This window comes from Chrysoperla carnea, chromosome 5, assembly GCF_905475395.1.
Source record: "Chrysoperla carnea chromosome 5, inChrCarn1.1, whole genome shotgun sequence".
In the NCBI taxonomy this organism is placed as follows: domain Eukaryota; kingdom Metazoa; phylum Arthropoda; class Insecta; order Neuroptera; family Chrysopidae; genus Chrysoperla; species Chrysoperla carnea.
In genome coordinates, this window is record NC_058341.1 from 58,280,333 (window position 1) to 58,297,908 (window position 17,576).

Here is a 17,576-nt window from a genome sequence, read left to right on the forward strand (position 1 = left end):
TGATATTGAATCTTCGGTGAAATTCACGATGTACGCCACTACTTTTGATATTGAATCTTCGGTGAAATTCACGATGTACGCCACTACGAACAAAACAATCATAGGTACTCGAATATATAAGCAAATCTAGCGTCCACAATGATGACAACCCTACCATGATAACTGAAAAAGAAATGCTTTGAATTAAGAGTATGCAACAAACCATATAATTCTCACTTTTCTGATAGCCGAACACTTCCCGAATTTTTATGAGCTGGAGCCAGACTGTTTTTAACGTGCAGTTACTTCATTCACTAGCAAGGGTGTGAGGGAATTTACAAGAGGTTCAGATCACTTCCTTTGTTTTCCGACCTATATAGAATTGCTTTTTATTATCCGACTTCAAAAAAGAAGGAGGTTCTCAATTCCTTTTTCCAAGAAATTGTATTTTTTTATGATTGTTACCTCAAAACTTTCGACTGGGTGAACCAATTTTGATGATACTTTTTTTATAGAAAAATATTCAAATACTGATATTTAATATTACCTATACAGGGTACTTGAACAATTAACTCAGTAAATAGTTTATTTTCACTTTTTAAAACTTTAAAAGTATACTTTACTAGTATCTAGTGACATTTTTATAAACTAAAGCAGGAATGTAAACAGGTTGTGATCTTCACTGAATAAATCTTTTGTATATGCTTATGTTTTTCTTTAGAAATAATTTAGTGCGACAGCCATGATGGTATTTGAGAGATGTTAAGAAGCGTGGGGCTGCATTTTTTATAAAAAAAAATGGAAGAAAATCCAAATAATGGTATTAATTTATATAATAATTACATAATATAAATATGTGAAAATGTTTTTTTATAGTTCAAAGTGTTGTTCAGTGTTTGTAATAATGTTTTTTAAATCAATTTACAAGATTGTTTTTCTCTTACATATTTCAAAATTTGCGTAGGTGACCGATCCTTTCTGTACTAAAACTGTCAGGTTTTAGATATTATTACTCATAGACCAACTAATCAAACTTCCTTGAAATTTTTTTTTCGTTTTATTCAAGTGTTTTTTTTAATACCTACAATTGTTGCTGTATTTGAATCAAAAGGTTGTTGTTTAAATAGTTTGAATTATTTTGTTTTAGACGATTCGGAATCGAGTGCCACTTTTTGTGCAGGATGTTTGAATTCATTAGACGATGAAGAATTTATATCAGCACTTAATCAAGAATGGCATATGGAATGTTTCAGGTAAGAATACTTAAGCTAATTTTTAAATATTTATAAGTTAAAAACGACAATAGCTAGAAGACCGACCGACCATTGTACGTATATACTCTTCTAAGACTAAGACTTAACGTTCCGATATTCAGAATATCTCCAGGCATTTAGCACTTCAATATATGGATAATCTATTTTCTCTTGAAAAGTAAATGATTTCATTTGCCTACAGGCTTCTGTTCTAGAAATCCGCCCTTTCTGATATTAAATTGTTTAATTTTTTCGGTAAAGATATTCGAGCACTATCAAGACCCAATTGACCTATGATGCTCATTTACGAACTCGACCTCACTTTTTACGCCCTGAGTACGCTGTAAAAATTTCAGCTCGATATCTTTTTTCGTTTTTTATGAACACCTATGACAAAATTTTTTTCCTAGCATCATTATTTGTAAGCGTTACAAACTTGGGACTAAACTTAATATACTATGTATATTTATATACATTGTATAAAAACACATACATAATATTATTATGTACGTGTTTGTTTGTTTATAGCATATACTTTATCCATTGAGGAAGTGAGGAGAAAAATACTCTTATTGCTTTGTGTGAAAGAGTGAATCCCTTTGTTTATTTACATGACGGAAAAAAAACGATTACGCAATCAACAGTGTCTATACATGATATTTCAACAACTAACTCAGTCAATTGTTTGCTTTCACTAGTTTTTTTTTAATAATAAGCCGGTACCATAAACTTTAAAAAGATATTTATCAAAATTTTCCATGGCAGCTTTGTATTAAAACTTAAACCATTCGGTTCAGTAGATTGTAATCTACCAGAAAATATATTGCGTTTCTCATGACTCGTCATGCCAAAACGTTCCTAAGTGAGTATTTGGAGACAGTGGTTTACATTTGTCAGTTTTGAATTGATTTGTAAAACATCGTCTTTGGCCCGTTAATTGTTGAAGATTTTTTGTAAGCTTATTTATTTAATGTTTTTTTATTTCTTTCTTCATCGATCGACTCAGTCTCGTTTCGTACTTCGCAATGATTTCAAAATTTTTAATGCCTTGCTACTCAAAGTTTTATGAAGCATCCATTTATCAAGCATGTAGTGTATTCAATTTATCTGTTAACTATTGTTTCTATTTGTAGATGCTCAGCTTGTGATGCAGCCTTATCAAGTTGGTATTTTGAAAAAGATGGTTTACTTTTTTGTAAGGATGATTATTGGGCAAAGTATGGAGAAGCCTGTCAAGATTGTGGACAGGTAATCACTGGTCCAGTAATGGTTGCTGGCGATCATAAATTCCATCCTGAATGTTTTCGTTGTACATCCTGTAGTTCATTTATTGGAGACGGAGATTCGTATGCTTTAGTTGAACGCTCTAAACTCTACTGGTAAGTATTTAAATGATATGATTTTCTGAAAATAAAATTTTATATTCGAGAACGATTCAGTTTAATAATTGATATAGAAAAGTTTAAATAAAGTGCTAATCTTTGAGGTGAGGTACAATTAATTACGTTCGATCAAACCTTCTTGGGGAGCAATGTTTGGAAATGGAGAACTTGGCGGGTTTAAATTTGAAATAAGAAAAATTTTTTTCTGAAACTCTTTTAAGAAAGCACGGGCATCAAGGTAATTTTAAATAAAAAGCTTGAATTTTTCTTATATGAAGGTATGCATATTTACCACTGGTTTTTTGACAAAACGGTAGATGCATGATATATTTTCATAGATTTCTCCAAAACTAGCCGGTCGAAATTAAAGAAAAACGATTATAAATTAAAGTTAAAAGTCTAATAAATTATTGAAAACAAAAAAAAACCCGTTGTGCCCGACTAATTAATGAATCATTTTATAACTTGACAATATGAGACAAAGTAAGAATAAAATTTTTCGGTATCTGTAGTAATTTTCAAAATAATTGAAATATTTGTTAAATTATTTAGCTTTCAATATTTCGATAACCTACGCAGATATCAGAAAATTCTTATTTTTTGACTACATTCATGAAGTTATAAGACAATTCATCATCAAAGTTGAAAATATGGAACAAATAATTTCAACTCTAAATCTAACATTGCCTTGGCGCTTGTACTACCTTAATTAGTTTTAGACAACAAAAACTTCAGACAATAAAAATCTTTTTTTTTTTATCAAAAATATTACCAAGAAACAAAAATCTAAGTTTCAATATACTGCATTCATGTTGTACTGTTTTTTTTTTTACAAAAATTGACTTTTAAATTCTAGCAGAAATATTTATTTGAAAATTTATTTTTTTGTATTCTTAATTTTGTCCAGGAAAACGTAAAGTGCTAAAATGTCAAATATGTAATTATTATTTCAGTGGTCAATGTTACGCTCGACAAATGAGTCCACTGTCGAAAAATACAGCAATACCGCATTCGATTCGCTTATTAGAGATTCTACCAAATCAAGGTGGTTCTCGTGGATTGAAATTGAGTTTAGATCCAGTGCCTGGACCAAATGTGAATAATCATGGCCTTAGAATAACTGAGTACGTATATACACAATTATTTGAGAAATATTACGATTTCCAAGGCATCTTCAAATAAAATGATGAAAGTTTAATAGTTTTTTTTCCTCGTTTACTGAATTAATTGTATAATATTGGAAATTTTAAAATGTGTCAATTGCTTATTTTTATTTTCGATTTCCTAAAAAATCGTATTATTTCCAATTGTTTAAGGTAATTTGTAAATAATCGCATACAATTTCTAGGTTGTACTTATATAAAAATTAATTTTCTGGTTGGGGGTTATATAAATATAAAATTTTGTAAGATATTTTATTCTCTAATAATTTGTTGAGTTTGACACAGTTTTTTTTCTTTGAATGCTTTTTATAGGATGTTATGTCATTTACATGAAAAAATTGGAAAATTTGTCATAACACTTCTAACATCAGCTATTAATTTTTGCTGTTACGTCATTAATACTAGGTATTATCCCCTTAAAAAATATTTGTTATTGCACTTCAAAATACATATTTTTGCACTTTGCATGGTGTTTCAATGTAAGTTAGTTTTTTTGCATGATAGTCTGAGTTTTGGTTTTGTATTTTTTGGCTTGTTTAGCAGATATTTAACGCACCAATCCAATGCAAAATGCGTTTACAATCAACAAGATTGGTATATCATTTCTTATGGGTTGAAACAGTCATAAATATTTAAATTTGTTGAATCGAAGGTGCTTAACAGGGATCTGAAACTCAGTGTTATACGGATGCGTCTTATTTGGCCCGAGGTACTTATTTGAATGCCATCATAACAACATTAATGAATAATTTTGACGTGGTTTTTTTTTTCTTGTCGTATGTACTGTGTAGATGATGCACATCTTGACGAGGTGGGAAACTTAGAAACCAGACAGTGCCATTCATTTTCTTTTAAAAGTGAAAGCCATTTATTTCTATATAGGATAAGATAGAACTTTCAATTTCTATATAGGATAAAATTGCTGTAGAGTGATGATAATTGTTTTAAATATAGCCGAAAAACGAATTTATCCCTTGTTAAGATAAAAATAATTCATAAACTAGATGTATTGAAGAAATTCCAAAGCCAAATTCGAATTCAGCTCTCCCAGATTTATAAAAAATGTTATTTTGCTTCAATGTGGCAAAAGTGTAATTAAATATAATTAATATATTTCATTATTTACAACGTAGTAATGTTATGAGCTTCGTTCTACAGTAGTGCATTCACACCACCAAAGAGCGCTGTGTTTGCCATGACCGCCGCTATTGAATTTACATTGAAATAGGGCTTTTCATTTAAAAAATGATTCTTTTTTGTTTCGGATTGTTTTCAATCAAATAAAGACATATCTTATATATCTTCTATCCTTGTCAAAAAGCGCTGCTTGAGAAAGATAAAATATATTTAACTTTCTTAGATTGAGTAATTTTCTGACAACTGTCCGAAACAAAAGAAAATCGATGAAAAGGTCTATTTTGATCCTGGAATTTATGAGGCACACTATCCATCTGAGTTTCAATTCTCTGATGCTAAACATTTGAGTATGCGATTTATAAATTTAATTTTTACTGTAGTGCGGTAAATTCATTTCATTCTTTTTTATCAACATATTTCGTTGTTTATGGTTGGTAGCAGTTAAATACGTGTATATAAATGTCAAAAGCAAATCCAATCACTTATATACATTTAGCCCATAAAAAATTAGCATGCATGTGCAACAACAGTTGGTCTATATGATCAAAGATTATATATATAAGTCTGTGTGTGAGATATATATTGCCAACTTTGAAATTCTATACTTGATAACTACACTTTCAGCCATTTTTTTTTATTAATATACATTTTTAGAGCTAGTTTTGTGTCATTTTTCATAGATTATTTGACCATCTAAACATTTTAATTATGACGATTTACATTAAAGTCTATGTTAAAACTAAAAAAATTTAGATAGAAAGGGAAAAGGCTAAAAAATATTTTGATCGTTTTTAGTTATCAAGAGATTTTTATTGGTTCACATTCTCTCATTTCTTTCAAACGGCCTTAAATAAATACACAAATATTATTAGATCGTGGTTATCGGAGGTGGGAATAACAAACCTTTTAACAACTCGTTCAGCGCAAGCTCCTCAGTCATTGTTTCGGGCAGACAGTCAAAAATTTACAATGATACAAGATATTTGATATTCATTTCATTACAGATATTTTGTACTAATTTGGTAATACGGCAGATAGGAGTAGCTTTTCGTGGCTGATAGACTTCCATAAGAACGTTTTCGATATGTTTTTTTCCTCAGAATCTGAATCCGAATCCAAAGAGAATCAGAGTCTAAAACTCATTTTTCGGAAAATTGTTAAAAAAATTTTTTAATTAAAAATTAAAATGTTTATAACGCTGTACAAAGCTGAAACAATCGATAACTAGACTTATCAGAAATGTGCTAGATTATTGATGAGATTTTGCTATATTACGAAAAGGTTGAAAAACTTTTTATTAAGATAGGTAGGTTTACGACCTCTCACTTTAAAGCTAAGAACCTAAGCTTTAAAATAAATCACTGCAGAGCATCGGCCTAGTGATTAAAAAAAAGTTCCATCTCTTTTAAGTTATAAATTATCACGAAAATCAGCAAAATAATTTGTGTATAAGCATTTTAACCATAGATAAATAAAAAATATGACTATAATAGTTTCTCTTAGTTATTGTATTCTTAAAAGCGAATATTTTGCGACTTGGTACATGTGTAACCTCATTTCTCTCAGAGATGTAATAAAAAAATTAATAATCAACATTTTTTGACCAATTTTCCGAAATACGAGTTTCAAATTTGGATCCTGCATGCAAAAATCGAAAAAGTTAACTCGTTCTATTGTAAGTCAATGGGCCACAAAAATCCCACTGGCTACTGTAATATGGTCTCGTTAAACAAATTGATATAACAAATATTTTCAGATAATTCTTAGTCACTAGTGCCTATGCATATACCTCCTTACATGAATCATAATTTATTTTTGTGAGCATAATTATTATGTATCTACAATGGCTTTGTTTTTCTTTTCAAATATTTGATTTTAGTCACAGCACTTTTATAATTTTCTTTATTATAAATAAATTAATGAATTAAATATTTAATTGTTTATAAATTCAGTTAATAAATTTTGCTTTAGCCATAACTGTTATTATATAAAATTTATATTTTACGTTATGAATCCATATATAAATACATTGTGAGCCGATTGGAACAAGATGAGTAAGTTTCGTTTTGATTAACTTACAAATAATATTTCTACCAATCAATATTAACTTGCTAAAGTGTAATGGACTAATCCGGAATTATTATCAAAATCGGGAAAATTTAATTGTTGTAAGAAGCACAAAAAGATATTGTAAATTGTTCAATAATAAAATGAATTTTTCGATCTTACCAGCCTTAAAAAAGTACAAACAAATTTTTCTTTGTTTTTGGAATGTATAAGATAAAGGACATATACATTCATTTTAATACAAAACAAAATATTCATTTCATTTTAACGGTACATGAAATATGGCTTAAAATCTCCCTAAAATATAGGATTTCGGCCAATACTATGGAAAATACTTAACTAAACGTTAAATTAACCCGATTTTTGTATTTCTCGGGTAAAAATTATACTATTTATCGAGTTGTATCAAATTCCGAAACAAAAGTTGATTATTTTTTTCGAAACTAGTAGAAACTCAGAATATTTCTTCCGAAAGAGTCTCAATCTATTACCATTTTGTCATTAAATTATTGATTAATAATTTATTTACTATTCTCTGACTTTTTCAGGGATAGTTTTACTTCACATATTCTTTTTCTGAATTTCAGATTAAGTATTCCGATTTCCAGAACATATTTTTTTCCACAAGGGATATCCTTTGTGCTTTTGCAAAATAAAAGAAAAGTTTTTACTTATAAATTTCAATAAAACTCAAAACTAAAATTTTAAATATCGGGTTCATTTTGATGATTTAATGCAAACTTTCTGAAATATAGAGAAAAATCCCATACGAAGAGAGATTTCTGTAATCGATTTCGGGGAATATTTATCTTCAAATGAACCTAATTTTCGTGACTTTTGGGCCCTAATTATTCCAAATTCTAAAGCTAAAAAAAAATTATTATTTATTTTTTTACAACTTTTTAAAGTTTACATAAACCTGTTACAAGTAAATTATGTATGGATTTATACACTTAAAGGTCACAAATTGTCCAAAACAGCTATAAAAAAATTTTAATTTTTGTATGAAGAATGAAATGTTATTTTCAATAATTTAATATACAAAAATTTGTTAAATCTAATACTTTTGTGTTTTCCTCAAAATAGATTAGATGTCAATAACGAGCTTATGTCGCTACATGTTGGTGATAAAATTTTGGAAGTTAATGGAACACCTGTTAAAGATCAACCAATTGAAAATATTGAAAATTTAATTCGTTACTCTGATACTGTTTTACAGGTAGGTACTTTTTTTAAATAAATTTTCTACCAGATTATTATTTAATTATATTCTGTTCGGGAGCATCCATAAACTAAGTGGTTCAATCAAGAAATGAAGGGGATTTTGCTCAAAACTACGCTGAGCTACGTCGGGGGAGGGCTGGCAATGAAGTCAAGTTACATATTTTCTTGATATATATTTACAATATCGGTGTTTCAAAAAATTCAAAATAACTTGATAAAAAAAATAAATCTACATTCCATCCAGAAGGGGACGGGTCATAGTAAAGGCTAAGGTGGGCTAAATGAAGGGAGCGAAGGTTTCAAAGAATGTATAGCTGAAGTAAAAAACTCAATTACATGTAAAATAACAAATCCTGACAACAAAAGTTAAAAAAAAAGAAGAGTTTTTTCTCAAAATTGTCTCTAATTTTAATTGCTAAACTTTTCAGCTAACTATTGAACATGATCCAGAAGCCATGAGTCGAAAACTAGCTGCAGCACCCATAAACAATAACTCACGAAGTACACCGGCTGGTGGAGGTGTAAGTAATCGTTTATTCAAACGTCGTGGTCAAAATGTTAATAAAAATAGTCAGATACAAAGTAATTCCGAGGAGTCTTCCACATCCGTAAATAGTAATAGTCGTTCACGACAATTACGACGTGGAAAACAACCAAAACGGGGCCTTGGAAATAGTGCCACACGTCAAGAAGGAACTGAAAGATCATCATCACTTAGTCGACTACTTGATGGGTAAGTTCTCAATTTCTTGCAATAAACAAAATCAACAATGATGGCCTTCGTAAATAATTCACTTTTAAAAAGTAAAAACTCTTCCATAGCTAATATTGAGTGCATAAATGTTTGCAAAATTTTTGTTAATAAAGAGTACTTTATATACGCACTAAGTGTTATAAGGTCTTAATGTTGTCTGAAGCATGGAAGGAAATTTATAACATAATTTGCTATTTTCTTCTAGATCTCCAGCTGCCTATGATAGGATGATGTCTGATTCTCTTGCCTTATCACGTACACGGTCATTTCGTGTTGAACCTCGACAACAACATAAAGTATTTCGAGCATCCGAACTTCTTCGTGGTGAATTACTTGGTAAAGGTTTCTTCGGTCAAGTATATAAAGTAACCACAAAAGATACACGAGAAGTGATGGTATTGAAAGAATTACATCGTGTTGACGAGGAAGCACAAAAGAATTTTTTAAAAGAAGTAGCTGTATTACGTAATTTGAGTCATAATAATGTTTTACGCTTTATTGGTGTTTTGTACAAAGATAAAAAATTACACTTAGTTACGGAATTCATAGCTGGTGGTACGCTTAAAGAACTTTTACATGACACTACTGAACCATTGCCATGGGAGCAACGTGTAAATTTTGCAAAAGATATTGCATCCGGCATGGCTTACTTGCATTCCATGAATATTATTCATAGAGATTTAAACTCACATAATTGTTTAGTGAGAGAGGATAAGACTGTGATTGTTGCTGATTTTGGTTTGGCACGAATTTTATCGCATGGTACTGGAACAGGATCATGTCGAAAGAATAAATTGAATGGCCATACACCGGGCAGTAAACGAGCGGAACGTAAAAAGAGATATACGGTTGTTGGGAATCCTTATTGGATGGCACCCGAAATGATGAAGGGAAATAAGTATGATGAAAAAGTGGATATTTTTAGTTTTGGTATAGTTTTATGTGAGGTAAGTTCAAATTTTTTGCTAAAATCATACTTACCAGCAAAGTAAATTACTTAAGTCCTTTTTTAAATTATGCTAACCACAATCGTACTGATGACTTTCATCCAAAACAATGAAACTTAGCACGCCTAACAAAATCTGTTTATTTTAGATTATTGGTCGAGTACAAGCTGATCCAGATTTCTTGCCACGTACATCCGATTTTGGATTAAATCAAAATGTATTCCGAGAAAAATTTTGTACAAATTGTCCGGAACCATTTTATCATGTTGCTTTTCTTTGCTGTGATCTTAATCCTGATAAAAGGTATGTACTTAGACTTACCCAAAATATATACGAATTTTGATAATAACACACAATTTTTGTTTTAGACCGCCATTTGAGGTAATGGAAGTCTGGTTAGAAAGTTTATCAATGCATTTAAGTGTGGGTAAATCTCTTCCGTCCGATTTAGTATTTGATATCTACCATTTCCAAGGATTAAGTCCCAGTTCTAGTGGGAGTACAACTCCAGAAATATTAGCTCCAATTAAAGAACGACAAGGCAGTATTAAAAAATGTCCATCCGATTGTGTGATCGTATGTAACAGCGAAGATGAACCAGATAAATCGGTTTCGGCTAAAAATGAAACGAATAAACGGGCTGTAACAAGTTTAAACATAATTCTAAATCCGCCAGAAGAACAGACAAAAGTTGAAGATCCACCTAAAGTAATATCACGAAATTTTGATCGGCGTCATTCTCGAAGTATGCGTGATTCTGGTGTATGTGCAGATTATGAGGATTCCACTCTTGGACGTAATCGTAGTTCATTCCGCCTTAGTAAAAATCTTGCTAAAGTACATTCAGCACTTAGTCGTAATAACTCCGAATATAAAGTAAACAAATTGCCTTTATCGAAGTCTGAAGAATTTACGGAGAATTTTAATAATAACGAAAAATATACTCGGCAAATTTCGGATAGTTTAATTTTAAATCAAAATCGATACAAAGATACGAGTAAGGAAATTATGCGACGCAGTGTGGAAGAATTACAAGGTGAATCAAAATCTCGATACAACTCTGTGGAAGAATTAGGATATTCAAAGAGTACATCGTTGAAAGGTTTACAGGCTCAAATTAAGAACTTGGAAACAAATAGTAAGTTGGATAATAATTTAATTAAAACAATGGAAGATATTAGACAACAGTTGATGGATTTCCAAAGAAAACGGGGTGATAAGCAATATGATAGTAAAAAATTAAAATCAGAACGAAATTCTTCGGATGAGTCTTTAGGTAGTGCAACTACTTCATCCACAGTAATGCCGCAAAAAGGTATACGACTTGAACACAATACTTCCACAGTATTTCCAAAATGTTGGACAAAAAATTGTGATAAACCTCCAAGTAGCAGTAGTCTTGTTAAAGGTATTGTTGATTCACTGAATCGAATTGGTGGCGATGCATCGAAGAAGGTTGGAACTTCATCGACAGCATCATCGTTTCGAAATAGTAGCGGTCGATTTATTCGTCGTAATGAAGATGATTTAACATCACCAAATCGACCTGCCACTGAAAGCAAAAAATGCGATAGTCCGCCAATTCAAACCACTGCGTTATAAGTGCAAAATTCCGTTGAATCACTTTCCTTTTTTCCCTCATTCATAAAAATTAGGCAAAGGTAAGCAAATTTTTTCTAGATCTCTTTAGAAATTTTGTAATAATATGTGCACGTATCCTTTACGAAGGGTGTTATTCTAGGTAGAAAATATCTAGTCCTTATAAAATCCTTTAACCCAAGAATAAACAATTCTTTCTCATGGCCTAATCTGTATATAGAAGTTAAGTTTTAATTTCGTTCAAAATATCAAGCAGCCTAGCTTTCCATAAATGTCCATTCATAAAAAAAATTTTCTGCTTAAAATTTATCGTTCTTAGCGTTAGAAGATACATGAATCTAATAGATTCAAAAATCGTAGCTCAAAACAAAAGTGACTTCGCTGGATCGATTCAAATATCATTGGGTTCGAATTTCTCAGTACAGGGTTAAGATCCGGCTTAACTTAAGCTCGAAAATAATTAGTTATTCAGTTGAAGTTGACGACCTACATAAATATGGTAATAGCTTAGGTCAGATGCGTCCACCATTTAAGCTCGTGATTTCGCAAACTCAAAATTAATTTTTTTTCCTGTTTTTTTTGGCAGCTAAAAACATTTTTTGCACAATTATTTAGACAAAATTGGTGTAGTATAAAAAATATTTAAGAAATGCGATTTTTAATTTGTTAAAATTTAACAAAATATAGCCCTTTTAAGTTTATACCTTCAATCATTAGAAGTAACAACCTAGAATTATACCTTTAAAACCTGCATTCAGTTTAAAAACGTTTATATTTAGACTTAAGCTTGCATTGAGTAACTCGACCCAAGTATTTTTGAAAGAATATGTCCATCGATTATTCCGAACGCAATTAAAGTTTTAATCTCTGCATACATATGAAAATAACAAATTATCCAAATTCATTCCTATCTTATTTTTGGATTACGTGCACATAAATTTCACAAATTTTGTACGCGTACAAAATTTTATAAGCAACAAAGCAAAAAGCTTAGCTCAACATTTTTGTAGACCAAAAAAAGTAATTAGATTGACTGAGAAAAAAACAATTGTTAACGCAATCTTATGATGACAATTTTTATATTTTTTAAAAACAAAATGTAGGAGTGTGTTCACTTTTTAATGCACCTTTATTAAATAATAAATAGATAGTCTTGTTTTTTGTGTATAAATATATTTACTGTCAATTTTTTTATCAAAATTTGTTTTGTTTTTTTTTTTCTGTACATTTTGAAAATCGTTGTAAAGAATAATTAAAAAAATATGAAAACAAAACAAGTTTTTATAATGTTTGTTAGGTCTTTTAAATGAGACGTCGTGTGTGCCATTTTGTGTATATTTTTTACTAGGAATATACAAAATGTAGTCTAAAAAAGTGTTTGTTGAACATTTTTTGTATAAAAAAAACATATTTTTAATTCTTAACCTCAATAAAGCCAGTCAAGTTATTGTTTAATCAATGCCTATTTAGTCGCTATTATTGTGGAAATAGAACGAAAATAACGGTTGCTTTTTTTTAGAACACGCTCAAATTATGATATTGAACATGAGATTTGTTTTATGTGAAAGATAATTTTAGTGATAAAATGCGATTTTCAGCATGATTCGGTCCTTCAGATATAAATAAATTTTTTGAATAGATGAGGTCATATATTGGTAAAAATGTGGTGAATATTGACTTCCATATCAATAATTTATAGTTGATTGGTGTAGAATACCTACTTTACAATTATCTAAAGAAAATATTTGGTTTCATAAGTTCATTTCATTCATTACATCAGCCAATAACGCAAGCTAAACAGTGAGTTGAATTTTAAACTTGGCGGCCAATATTCAAATTCCAGCAAATGTCCGAAATTATTTTTAAACGCTATTTTGGATCAAACTGTAAGACAGGTAAAACCTGTAAGAAATACCCATATTTTTTAAGAATTAAGGTACGTGTGCTTTTTAATGCCTTGTATTGAAACAAAAATAACATAAAATTGCAGTTTTATTTATGACACTAACCGAACATCAGCCCGAAATTTAAACTTATTCGAACTTTTAAAAGTATGAAATTTTGAAAGTGGATCAGCTTAATAATAGGAGCATCCTAGGCACGGGACTTTGATTGGCTTTAAGTTGAGGTATTCCTGTTATTGTGTTATTTTTAACCGAAAAAAAGAACTAAGAAGGTTCATGAAACTCTTATAAAAAGAACTGTACATCATAAGAAAGAATTTTGGATTAGGCGGTCCCGATTCAGGAATTCTAAATATAATTCACTTTAAACTGTTCCATTAGTTTCGTAGTGATTTTAAAACGTCAATTTAAACAACCGTTACAAAAAAAATCTGAGAAAAGTAACGCTTCAATAAGAAGAATCAATTTCTGAATCAAAACAGCCCAATCTACTATTCTTCTTACTAATCTTCAATGATGTATGTAATCTGATTTAAGAGTTTGGGTTTGTAGTAGGAATGTCAGAGTTAGTAGACAATGTTGGAACGTATATCAATAACGTTTAAAATTTCCTTTGAGATTCGTCTGGGAAACTTTTACGCTTATATTTGGCTCTTAATTAAGTCGCTTACAAAATTCCATAATAGCTTTTATAGGAAGTGTAATTATGAAACTTTCATTATTATTCCACTGAAAGCGTGAAAGGTTCCAAGACGAACTCACTCCATGTAGATCAATCAAAAAACTTCTGGACAATCGTGGGTTGATAAAATTGTTGGGTAGTTCATGTTGTTAGGATTTATAAATCCAATTATTGCGTTCTGGTTACGAAGGAGAAATGGATTTGTGGGAATATTTATGTTCTTTTTATTTAATCCAAACAACAAAACAGGAATCTATTTCGAATCATTTTTGAACAGTAATATCGAATCAGTTTACATGACATAAAATATTACTCGAATAAACATATAAATATTTTTTGTTTGTAAAAAGCACTGAGATATTTTTGCTTCAATTTTTTAATGTTATTCGTATTATAGAGTCCGAAATCAGTATTTTCAAATACAATAATTAACGATAAAAATGTGAAGCGTAGAATTTTTAGCTTTTTTGAAATAAATGAAATAAAAAATATTTTTCTGCCTAAATATTTAACAATAAAAATAAAAACAAAATATGTATTTAACTTGTACCTGTAAATAAGGTTTTATTTTTTTGAGAAACGAAGATAATTTCGCCAAGCGAATTTTTTTTTATTTTTTGAAGAAAATATATTTTGTGTTCGAAATTTGGAAGATTATTTTGGCTTTGCTAAACGTATTCTTCCAATCTTTATTTGAATTAATGGAAAATTAATTTATTTTTTTAGAGTATTTTAAGTTTTTTTTATTTTTACTAATCGGTCTGTGATAGAGAATTCATAAAATGGCTTATTTTTTCTTGAATTATTATTATTTTTTTCTTATACAGTAACCTTGAATTTTTCTTTTGAACAAGTGCCCAAAAAAATATTATAGCTTTGCTCTCTATTAGAAGTAGTCAGTTGTCTCTCTTTAAATGGTGCTTTTTTCCTTCCCTAAAATTTTTACTCACATACAATCTTGTAAAATTTTACTGTCTACCCCTTTATTTTGAAATTATTATTTTTTCCTCGAATTTTGTGCAATTTTTTTTTTTAGTTTGTTTAAAAAAATAACGTACTTAAATTTTTTTATTTGTAAACATTCCAAGGTCTAATAATTAATATTAATGCAATAATTAAACATAATTTTTGTTCGTATTTTAATTTTGAAAATGTTTCGTTTATATTCACTTCTGAATTTTTCTCTCCGATTATTTTTTATAAGATTTTTGACCCAAAAATAGTTTATTTTTCGGCAACATGAGTATTTCAGGAGAAATAATCGAAAATCGTTTTAAAATATACGGCTTTACATAAGAATTTCATGAGATACTACCGAATAAATACTCGGCCAGTTGACGAATGAACTCGAGTTTTGAGTTTTTTGGCCAAAATTTGTCTATACCGAATATTATCAAATTACAAAACAAAAAATCTATCATATATCTAAATATCAAATTACAAAACAAAACTTTGGAGTTAATAAATTTAAAAATTTACAGGTTTCCGAAGTGTAATTAATGAATAAAGTGAATATAAACGATAAACATTCTAGAATAGTGATAAATTACAATAATATAAGTCTATTTTTTGTATTAACAGCCGTACTCTTTGCCAATAAAAATATACATACAATTATATACATAATTACAATATTAAAAAATATCGATAAAAATTATCTGTATAAAACAAAAATACGAAAAATATCTGACACTCAGGTATACAGAAATACATTTTTATCTCAATATATTTAAATATATTAAATTACACAAAATAATTGTTATTGAAATTTTTTTTTTTGTACTTTGCAATTACAAATTTTTTGTTTTGTTATGATGATGCCCATAAAAAAAATATCCTAGAAAATTGTGTTCCATAATTAATTACAGCAAAAATAATAAATATATAACAAAAAAAAATTGTTAATCCCAAAAAATATAAGTTTAGTTTGTATGTGATTCCCACAAAATGTTACAAATATAATTAATTTAACCTGCAAAATTTTGTTTGGATTTGCATGTATTTCTGGTCCTTAGATCCTTTCTCTTTCCAACTTATGGAAATGTGTACAGTTTTTCGTTCAAAGTGATGGGGTAATGAAAATAAAAAGAGTTTTGCTTCGTCATTACTCACAATTAACTTCACATATTGGAACTGGATAAATTTTAGTACCTCTTTCTCAAATACACCACAAGTACTTTAACTAGAAATAGCAACTATTGAGACAATTACCAATGATGTCAAGCAGTCGTAAGTAAGAATAACTAGATCATTAAAATAATAATTTTTTTAAGTGAAATTTATTTACGCGCATTACTCAAAAAGAAATACAAAGATTATTTTCTTCCCATTTACGTATAGCGCTCGTATACTAAAATTTACAATAGTTATTTATATTTACCATTCACAGATGGCGCCCATTTACTAAAAACTAACTATAATTCCCTTTCTCATCCACAGGTGGCGTTCGTGTTTTAAATGGAGAAAATAATAAATTTAGAAAAGAACTACATACAAAATTAATTTATATACAACATCAATACACAGTATAAAACAAAGTCACTTCAATCCGTCTGTCTGTCCCTAATGCCTATGTATCCTTAGATCTTTAAAACTACGCAATGGATTTTGATGCAGTATTTTCTAATAGATAGAGTGATTCAACAGGAAAATTTAAATAGGGGAGTTGAAAGGGATATGCTTCCAAAACTTAAAAAGTTGTGCATCGATTATGCTCAAATATTGACTAGATATTTCAAGGATTGTTTTTATCTATTTTTAACCTTCGGAGAGTGGAAAGGTGGAGCGAGAAAGTGGGGATGAATAATCGAATATTTTCAAATACATCCAAGTGGAGTATCAAATAAAAGAGCATGGCGTGTACTGTAAACTGTAACCCCCAACACAAAGGGATATGAACACGGTAATGGAGACATAAATTTAAAAAAAATGTATTTTCAATTTTGATTTGGACTGAATCGTTCATTCGAACCCACAGCGAAAAATTGGAAATCCTACAAGGAGAAGGCATAGTGAAGCCAGTCAAATCATAAAAGCTCAGGTCTTAAAGTAAAGGTGGGAGGGTAATGAAAACAGACCCTTAAGTCATATTGTTTAACTTAAGTCAAATAAAGATGCAGGTGACGGATTATTAAATGAGATTGCGTTCAACTCACGTTAAATATTTTGGGTTCAACTCATACCATGATAAAAACATATAGGTACTGCTTTGAATAAATTAGGAAAATATTTATGAAACTCAAAATTTTGGAAAAGGAAAGAAAGTATTGAGATCAAATTTATTTGAAGAATTAGTTTGATTTTCAACTTTTACGGCTACCTATGGTGCACAGCCTTGGGTATTTAATACGATTTCAATAATGTTTGGTTTGTTTGTTACAATAGTGCAAAAATGTTGCTTGAAAAATGTCCTAACATAAGTAGACACAAATATTGTAGAATCTTCTTATAAACAATTATTTAAACTTGAAAGCAAATCATTACCG

At 29.5% G+C, this 17,576-nt stretch overlaps 1 protein-coding gene across 2 annotated transcripts; it reads left to right on the forward strand.

The window, feature by feature from the left end:
- Nucleotides 1-716: 716 nt before the first annotated feature.
- On the forward strand, nt 717-12,113 carry LOC123301673 (LIM domain kinase 1). Of its 2 annotated transcripts, XM_044884519.1 has the most exons (10): nt 717-799; nt 1,127-1,232; nt 2,366-2,611; nt 3,568-3,738; nt 4,090-4,182; nt 8,068-8,200; nt 8,634-8,938; nt 9,165-9,906; nt 10,055-10,209; nt 10,275-12,113. In XM_044884519.1, exons 1-10 carry the CDS (start codon nt 778-780, stop codon nt 11,506-11,508), a joined length of 3,207 nt encoding a protein of 1,068 aa, XP_044740454.1. In that variant the 5' UTR covers nt 717-777; the 3' UTR covers nt 11,509-12,113. The 2 variants fall into 2 exon arrangements, with proteins under 2 accessions (XP_044740454.1, XP_044740456.1); XM_044884521.1 differs by lacking the exon at nt 4,090-4,182.
- Nucleotides 12,114-17,576: the final 5,463 nt, after the last annotated feature.

What these genes read in the sequence shown, in the direction of transcription:
- LOC123301673 (XM_044884519.1), top strand. Translation starts at nt 778, where the DNA reads ATGGAAGAAAATCCAAATAATG. An exon ending in GAACGCTCTAAACTCTACTG is followed by an intron (nt 2,612 to 3,567) that starts GTAAGTATTTAA and finishes TTATTATTTCAG; the next exon opens with TGGTCAATGTTACGCTCGAC. An exon ending in CTTAGTCGACTACTTGATGG is followed by an intron (nt 8,939 to 9,164) that starts GTAAGTTCTCAA and finishes ATTTTCTTCTAG; the next exon opens with ATCTCCAGCTGCCTATGATA.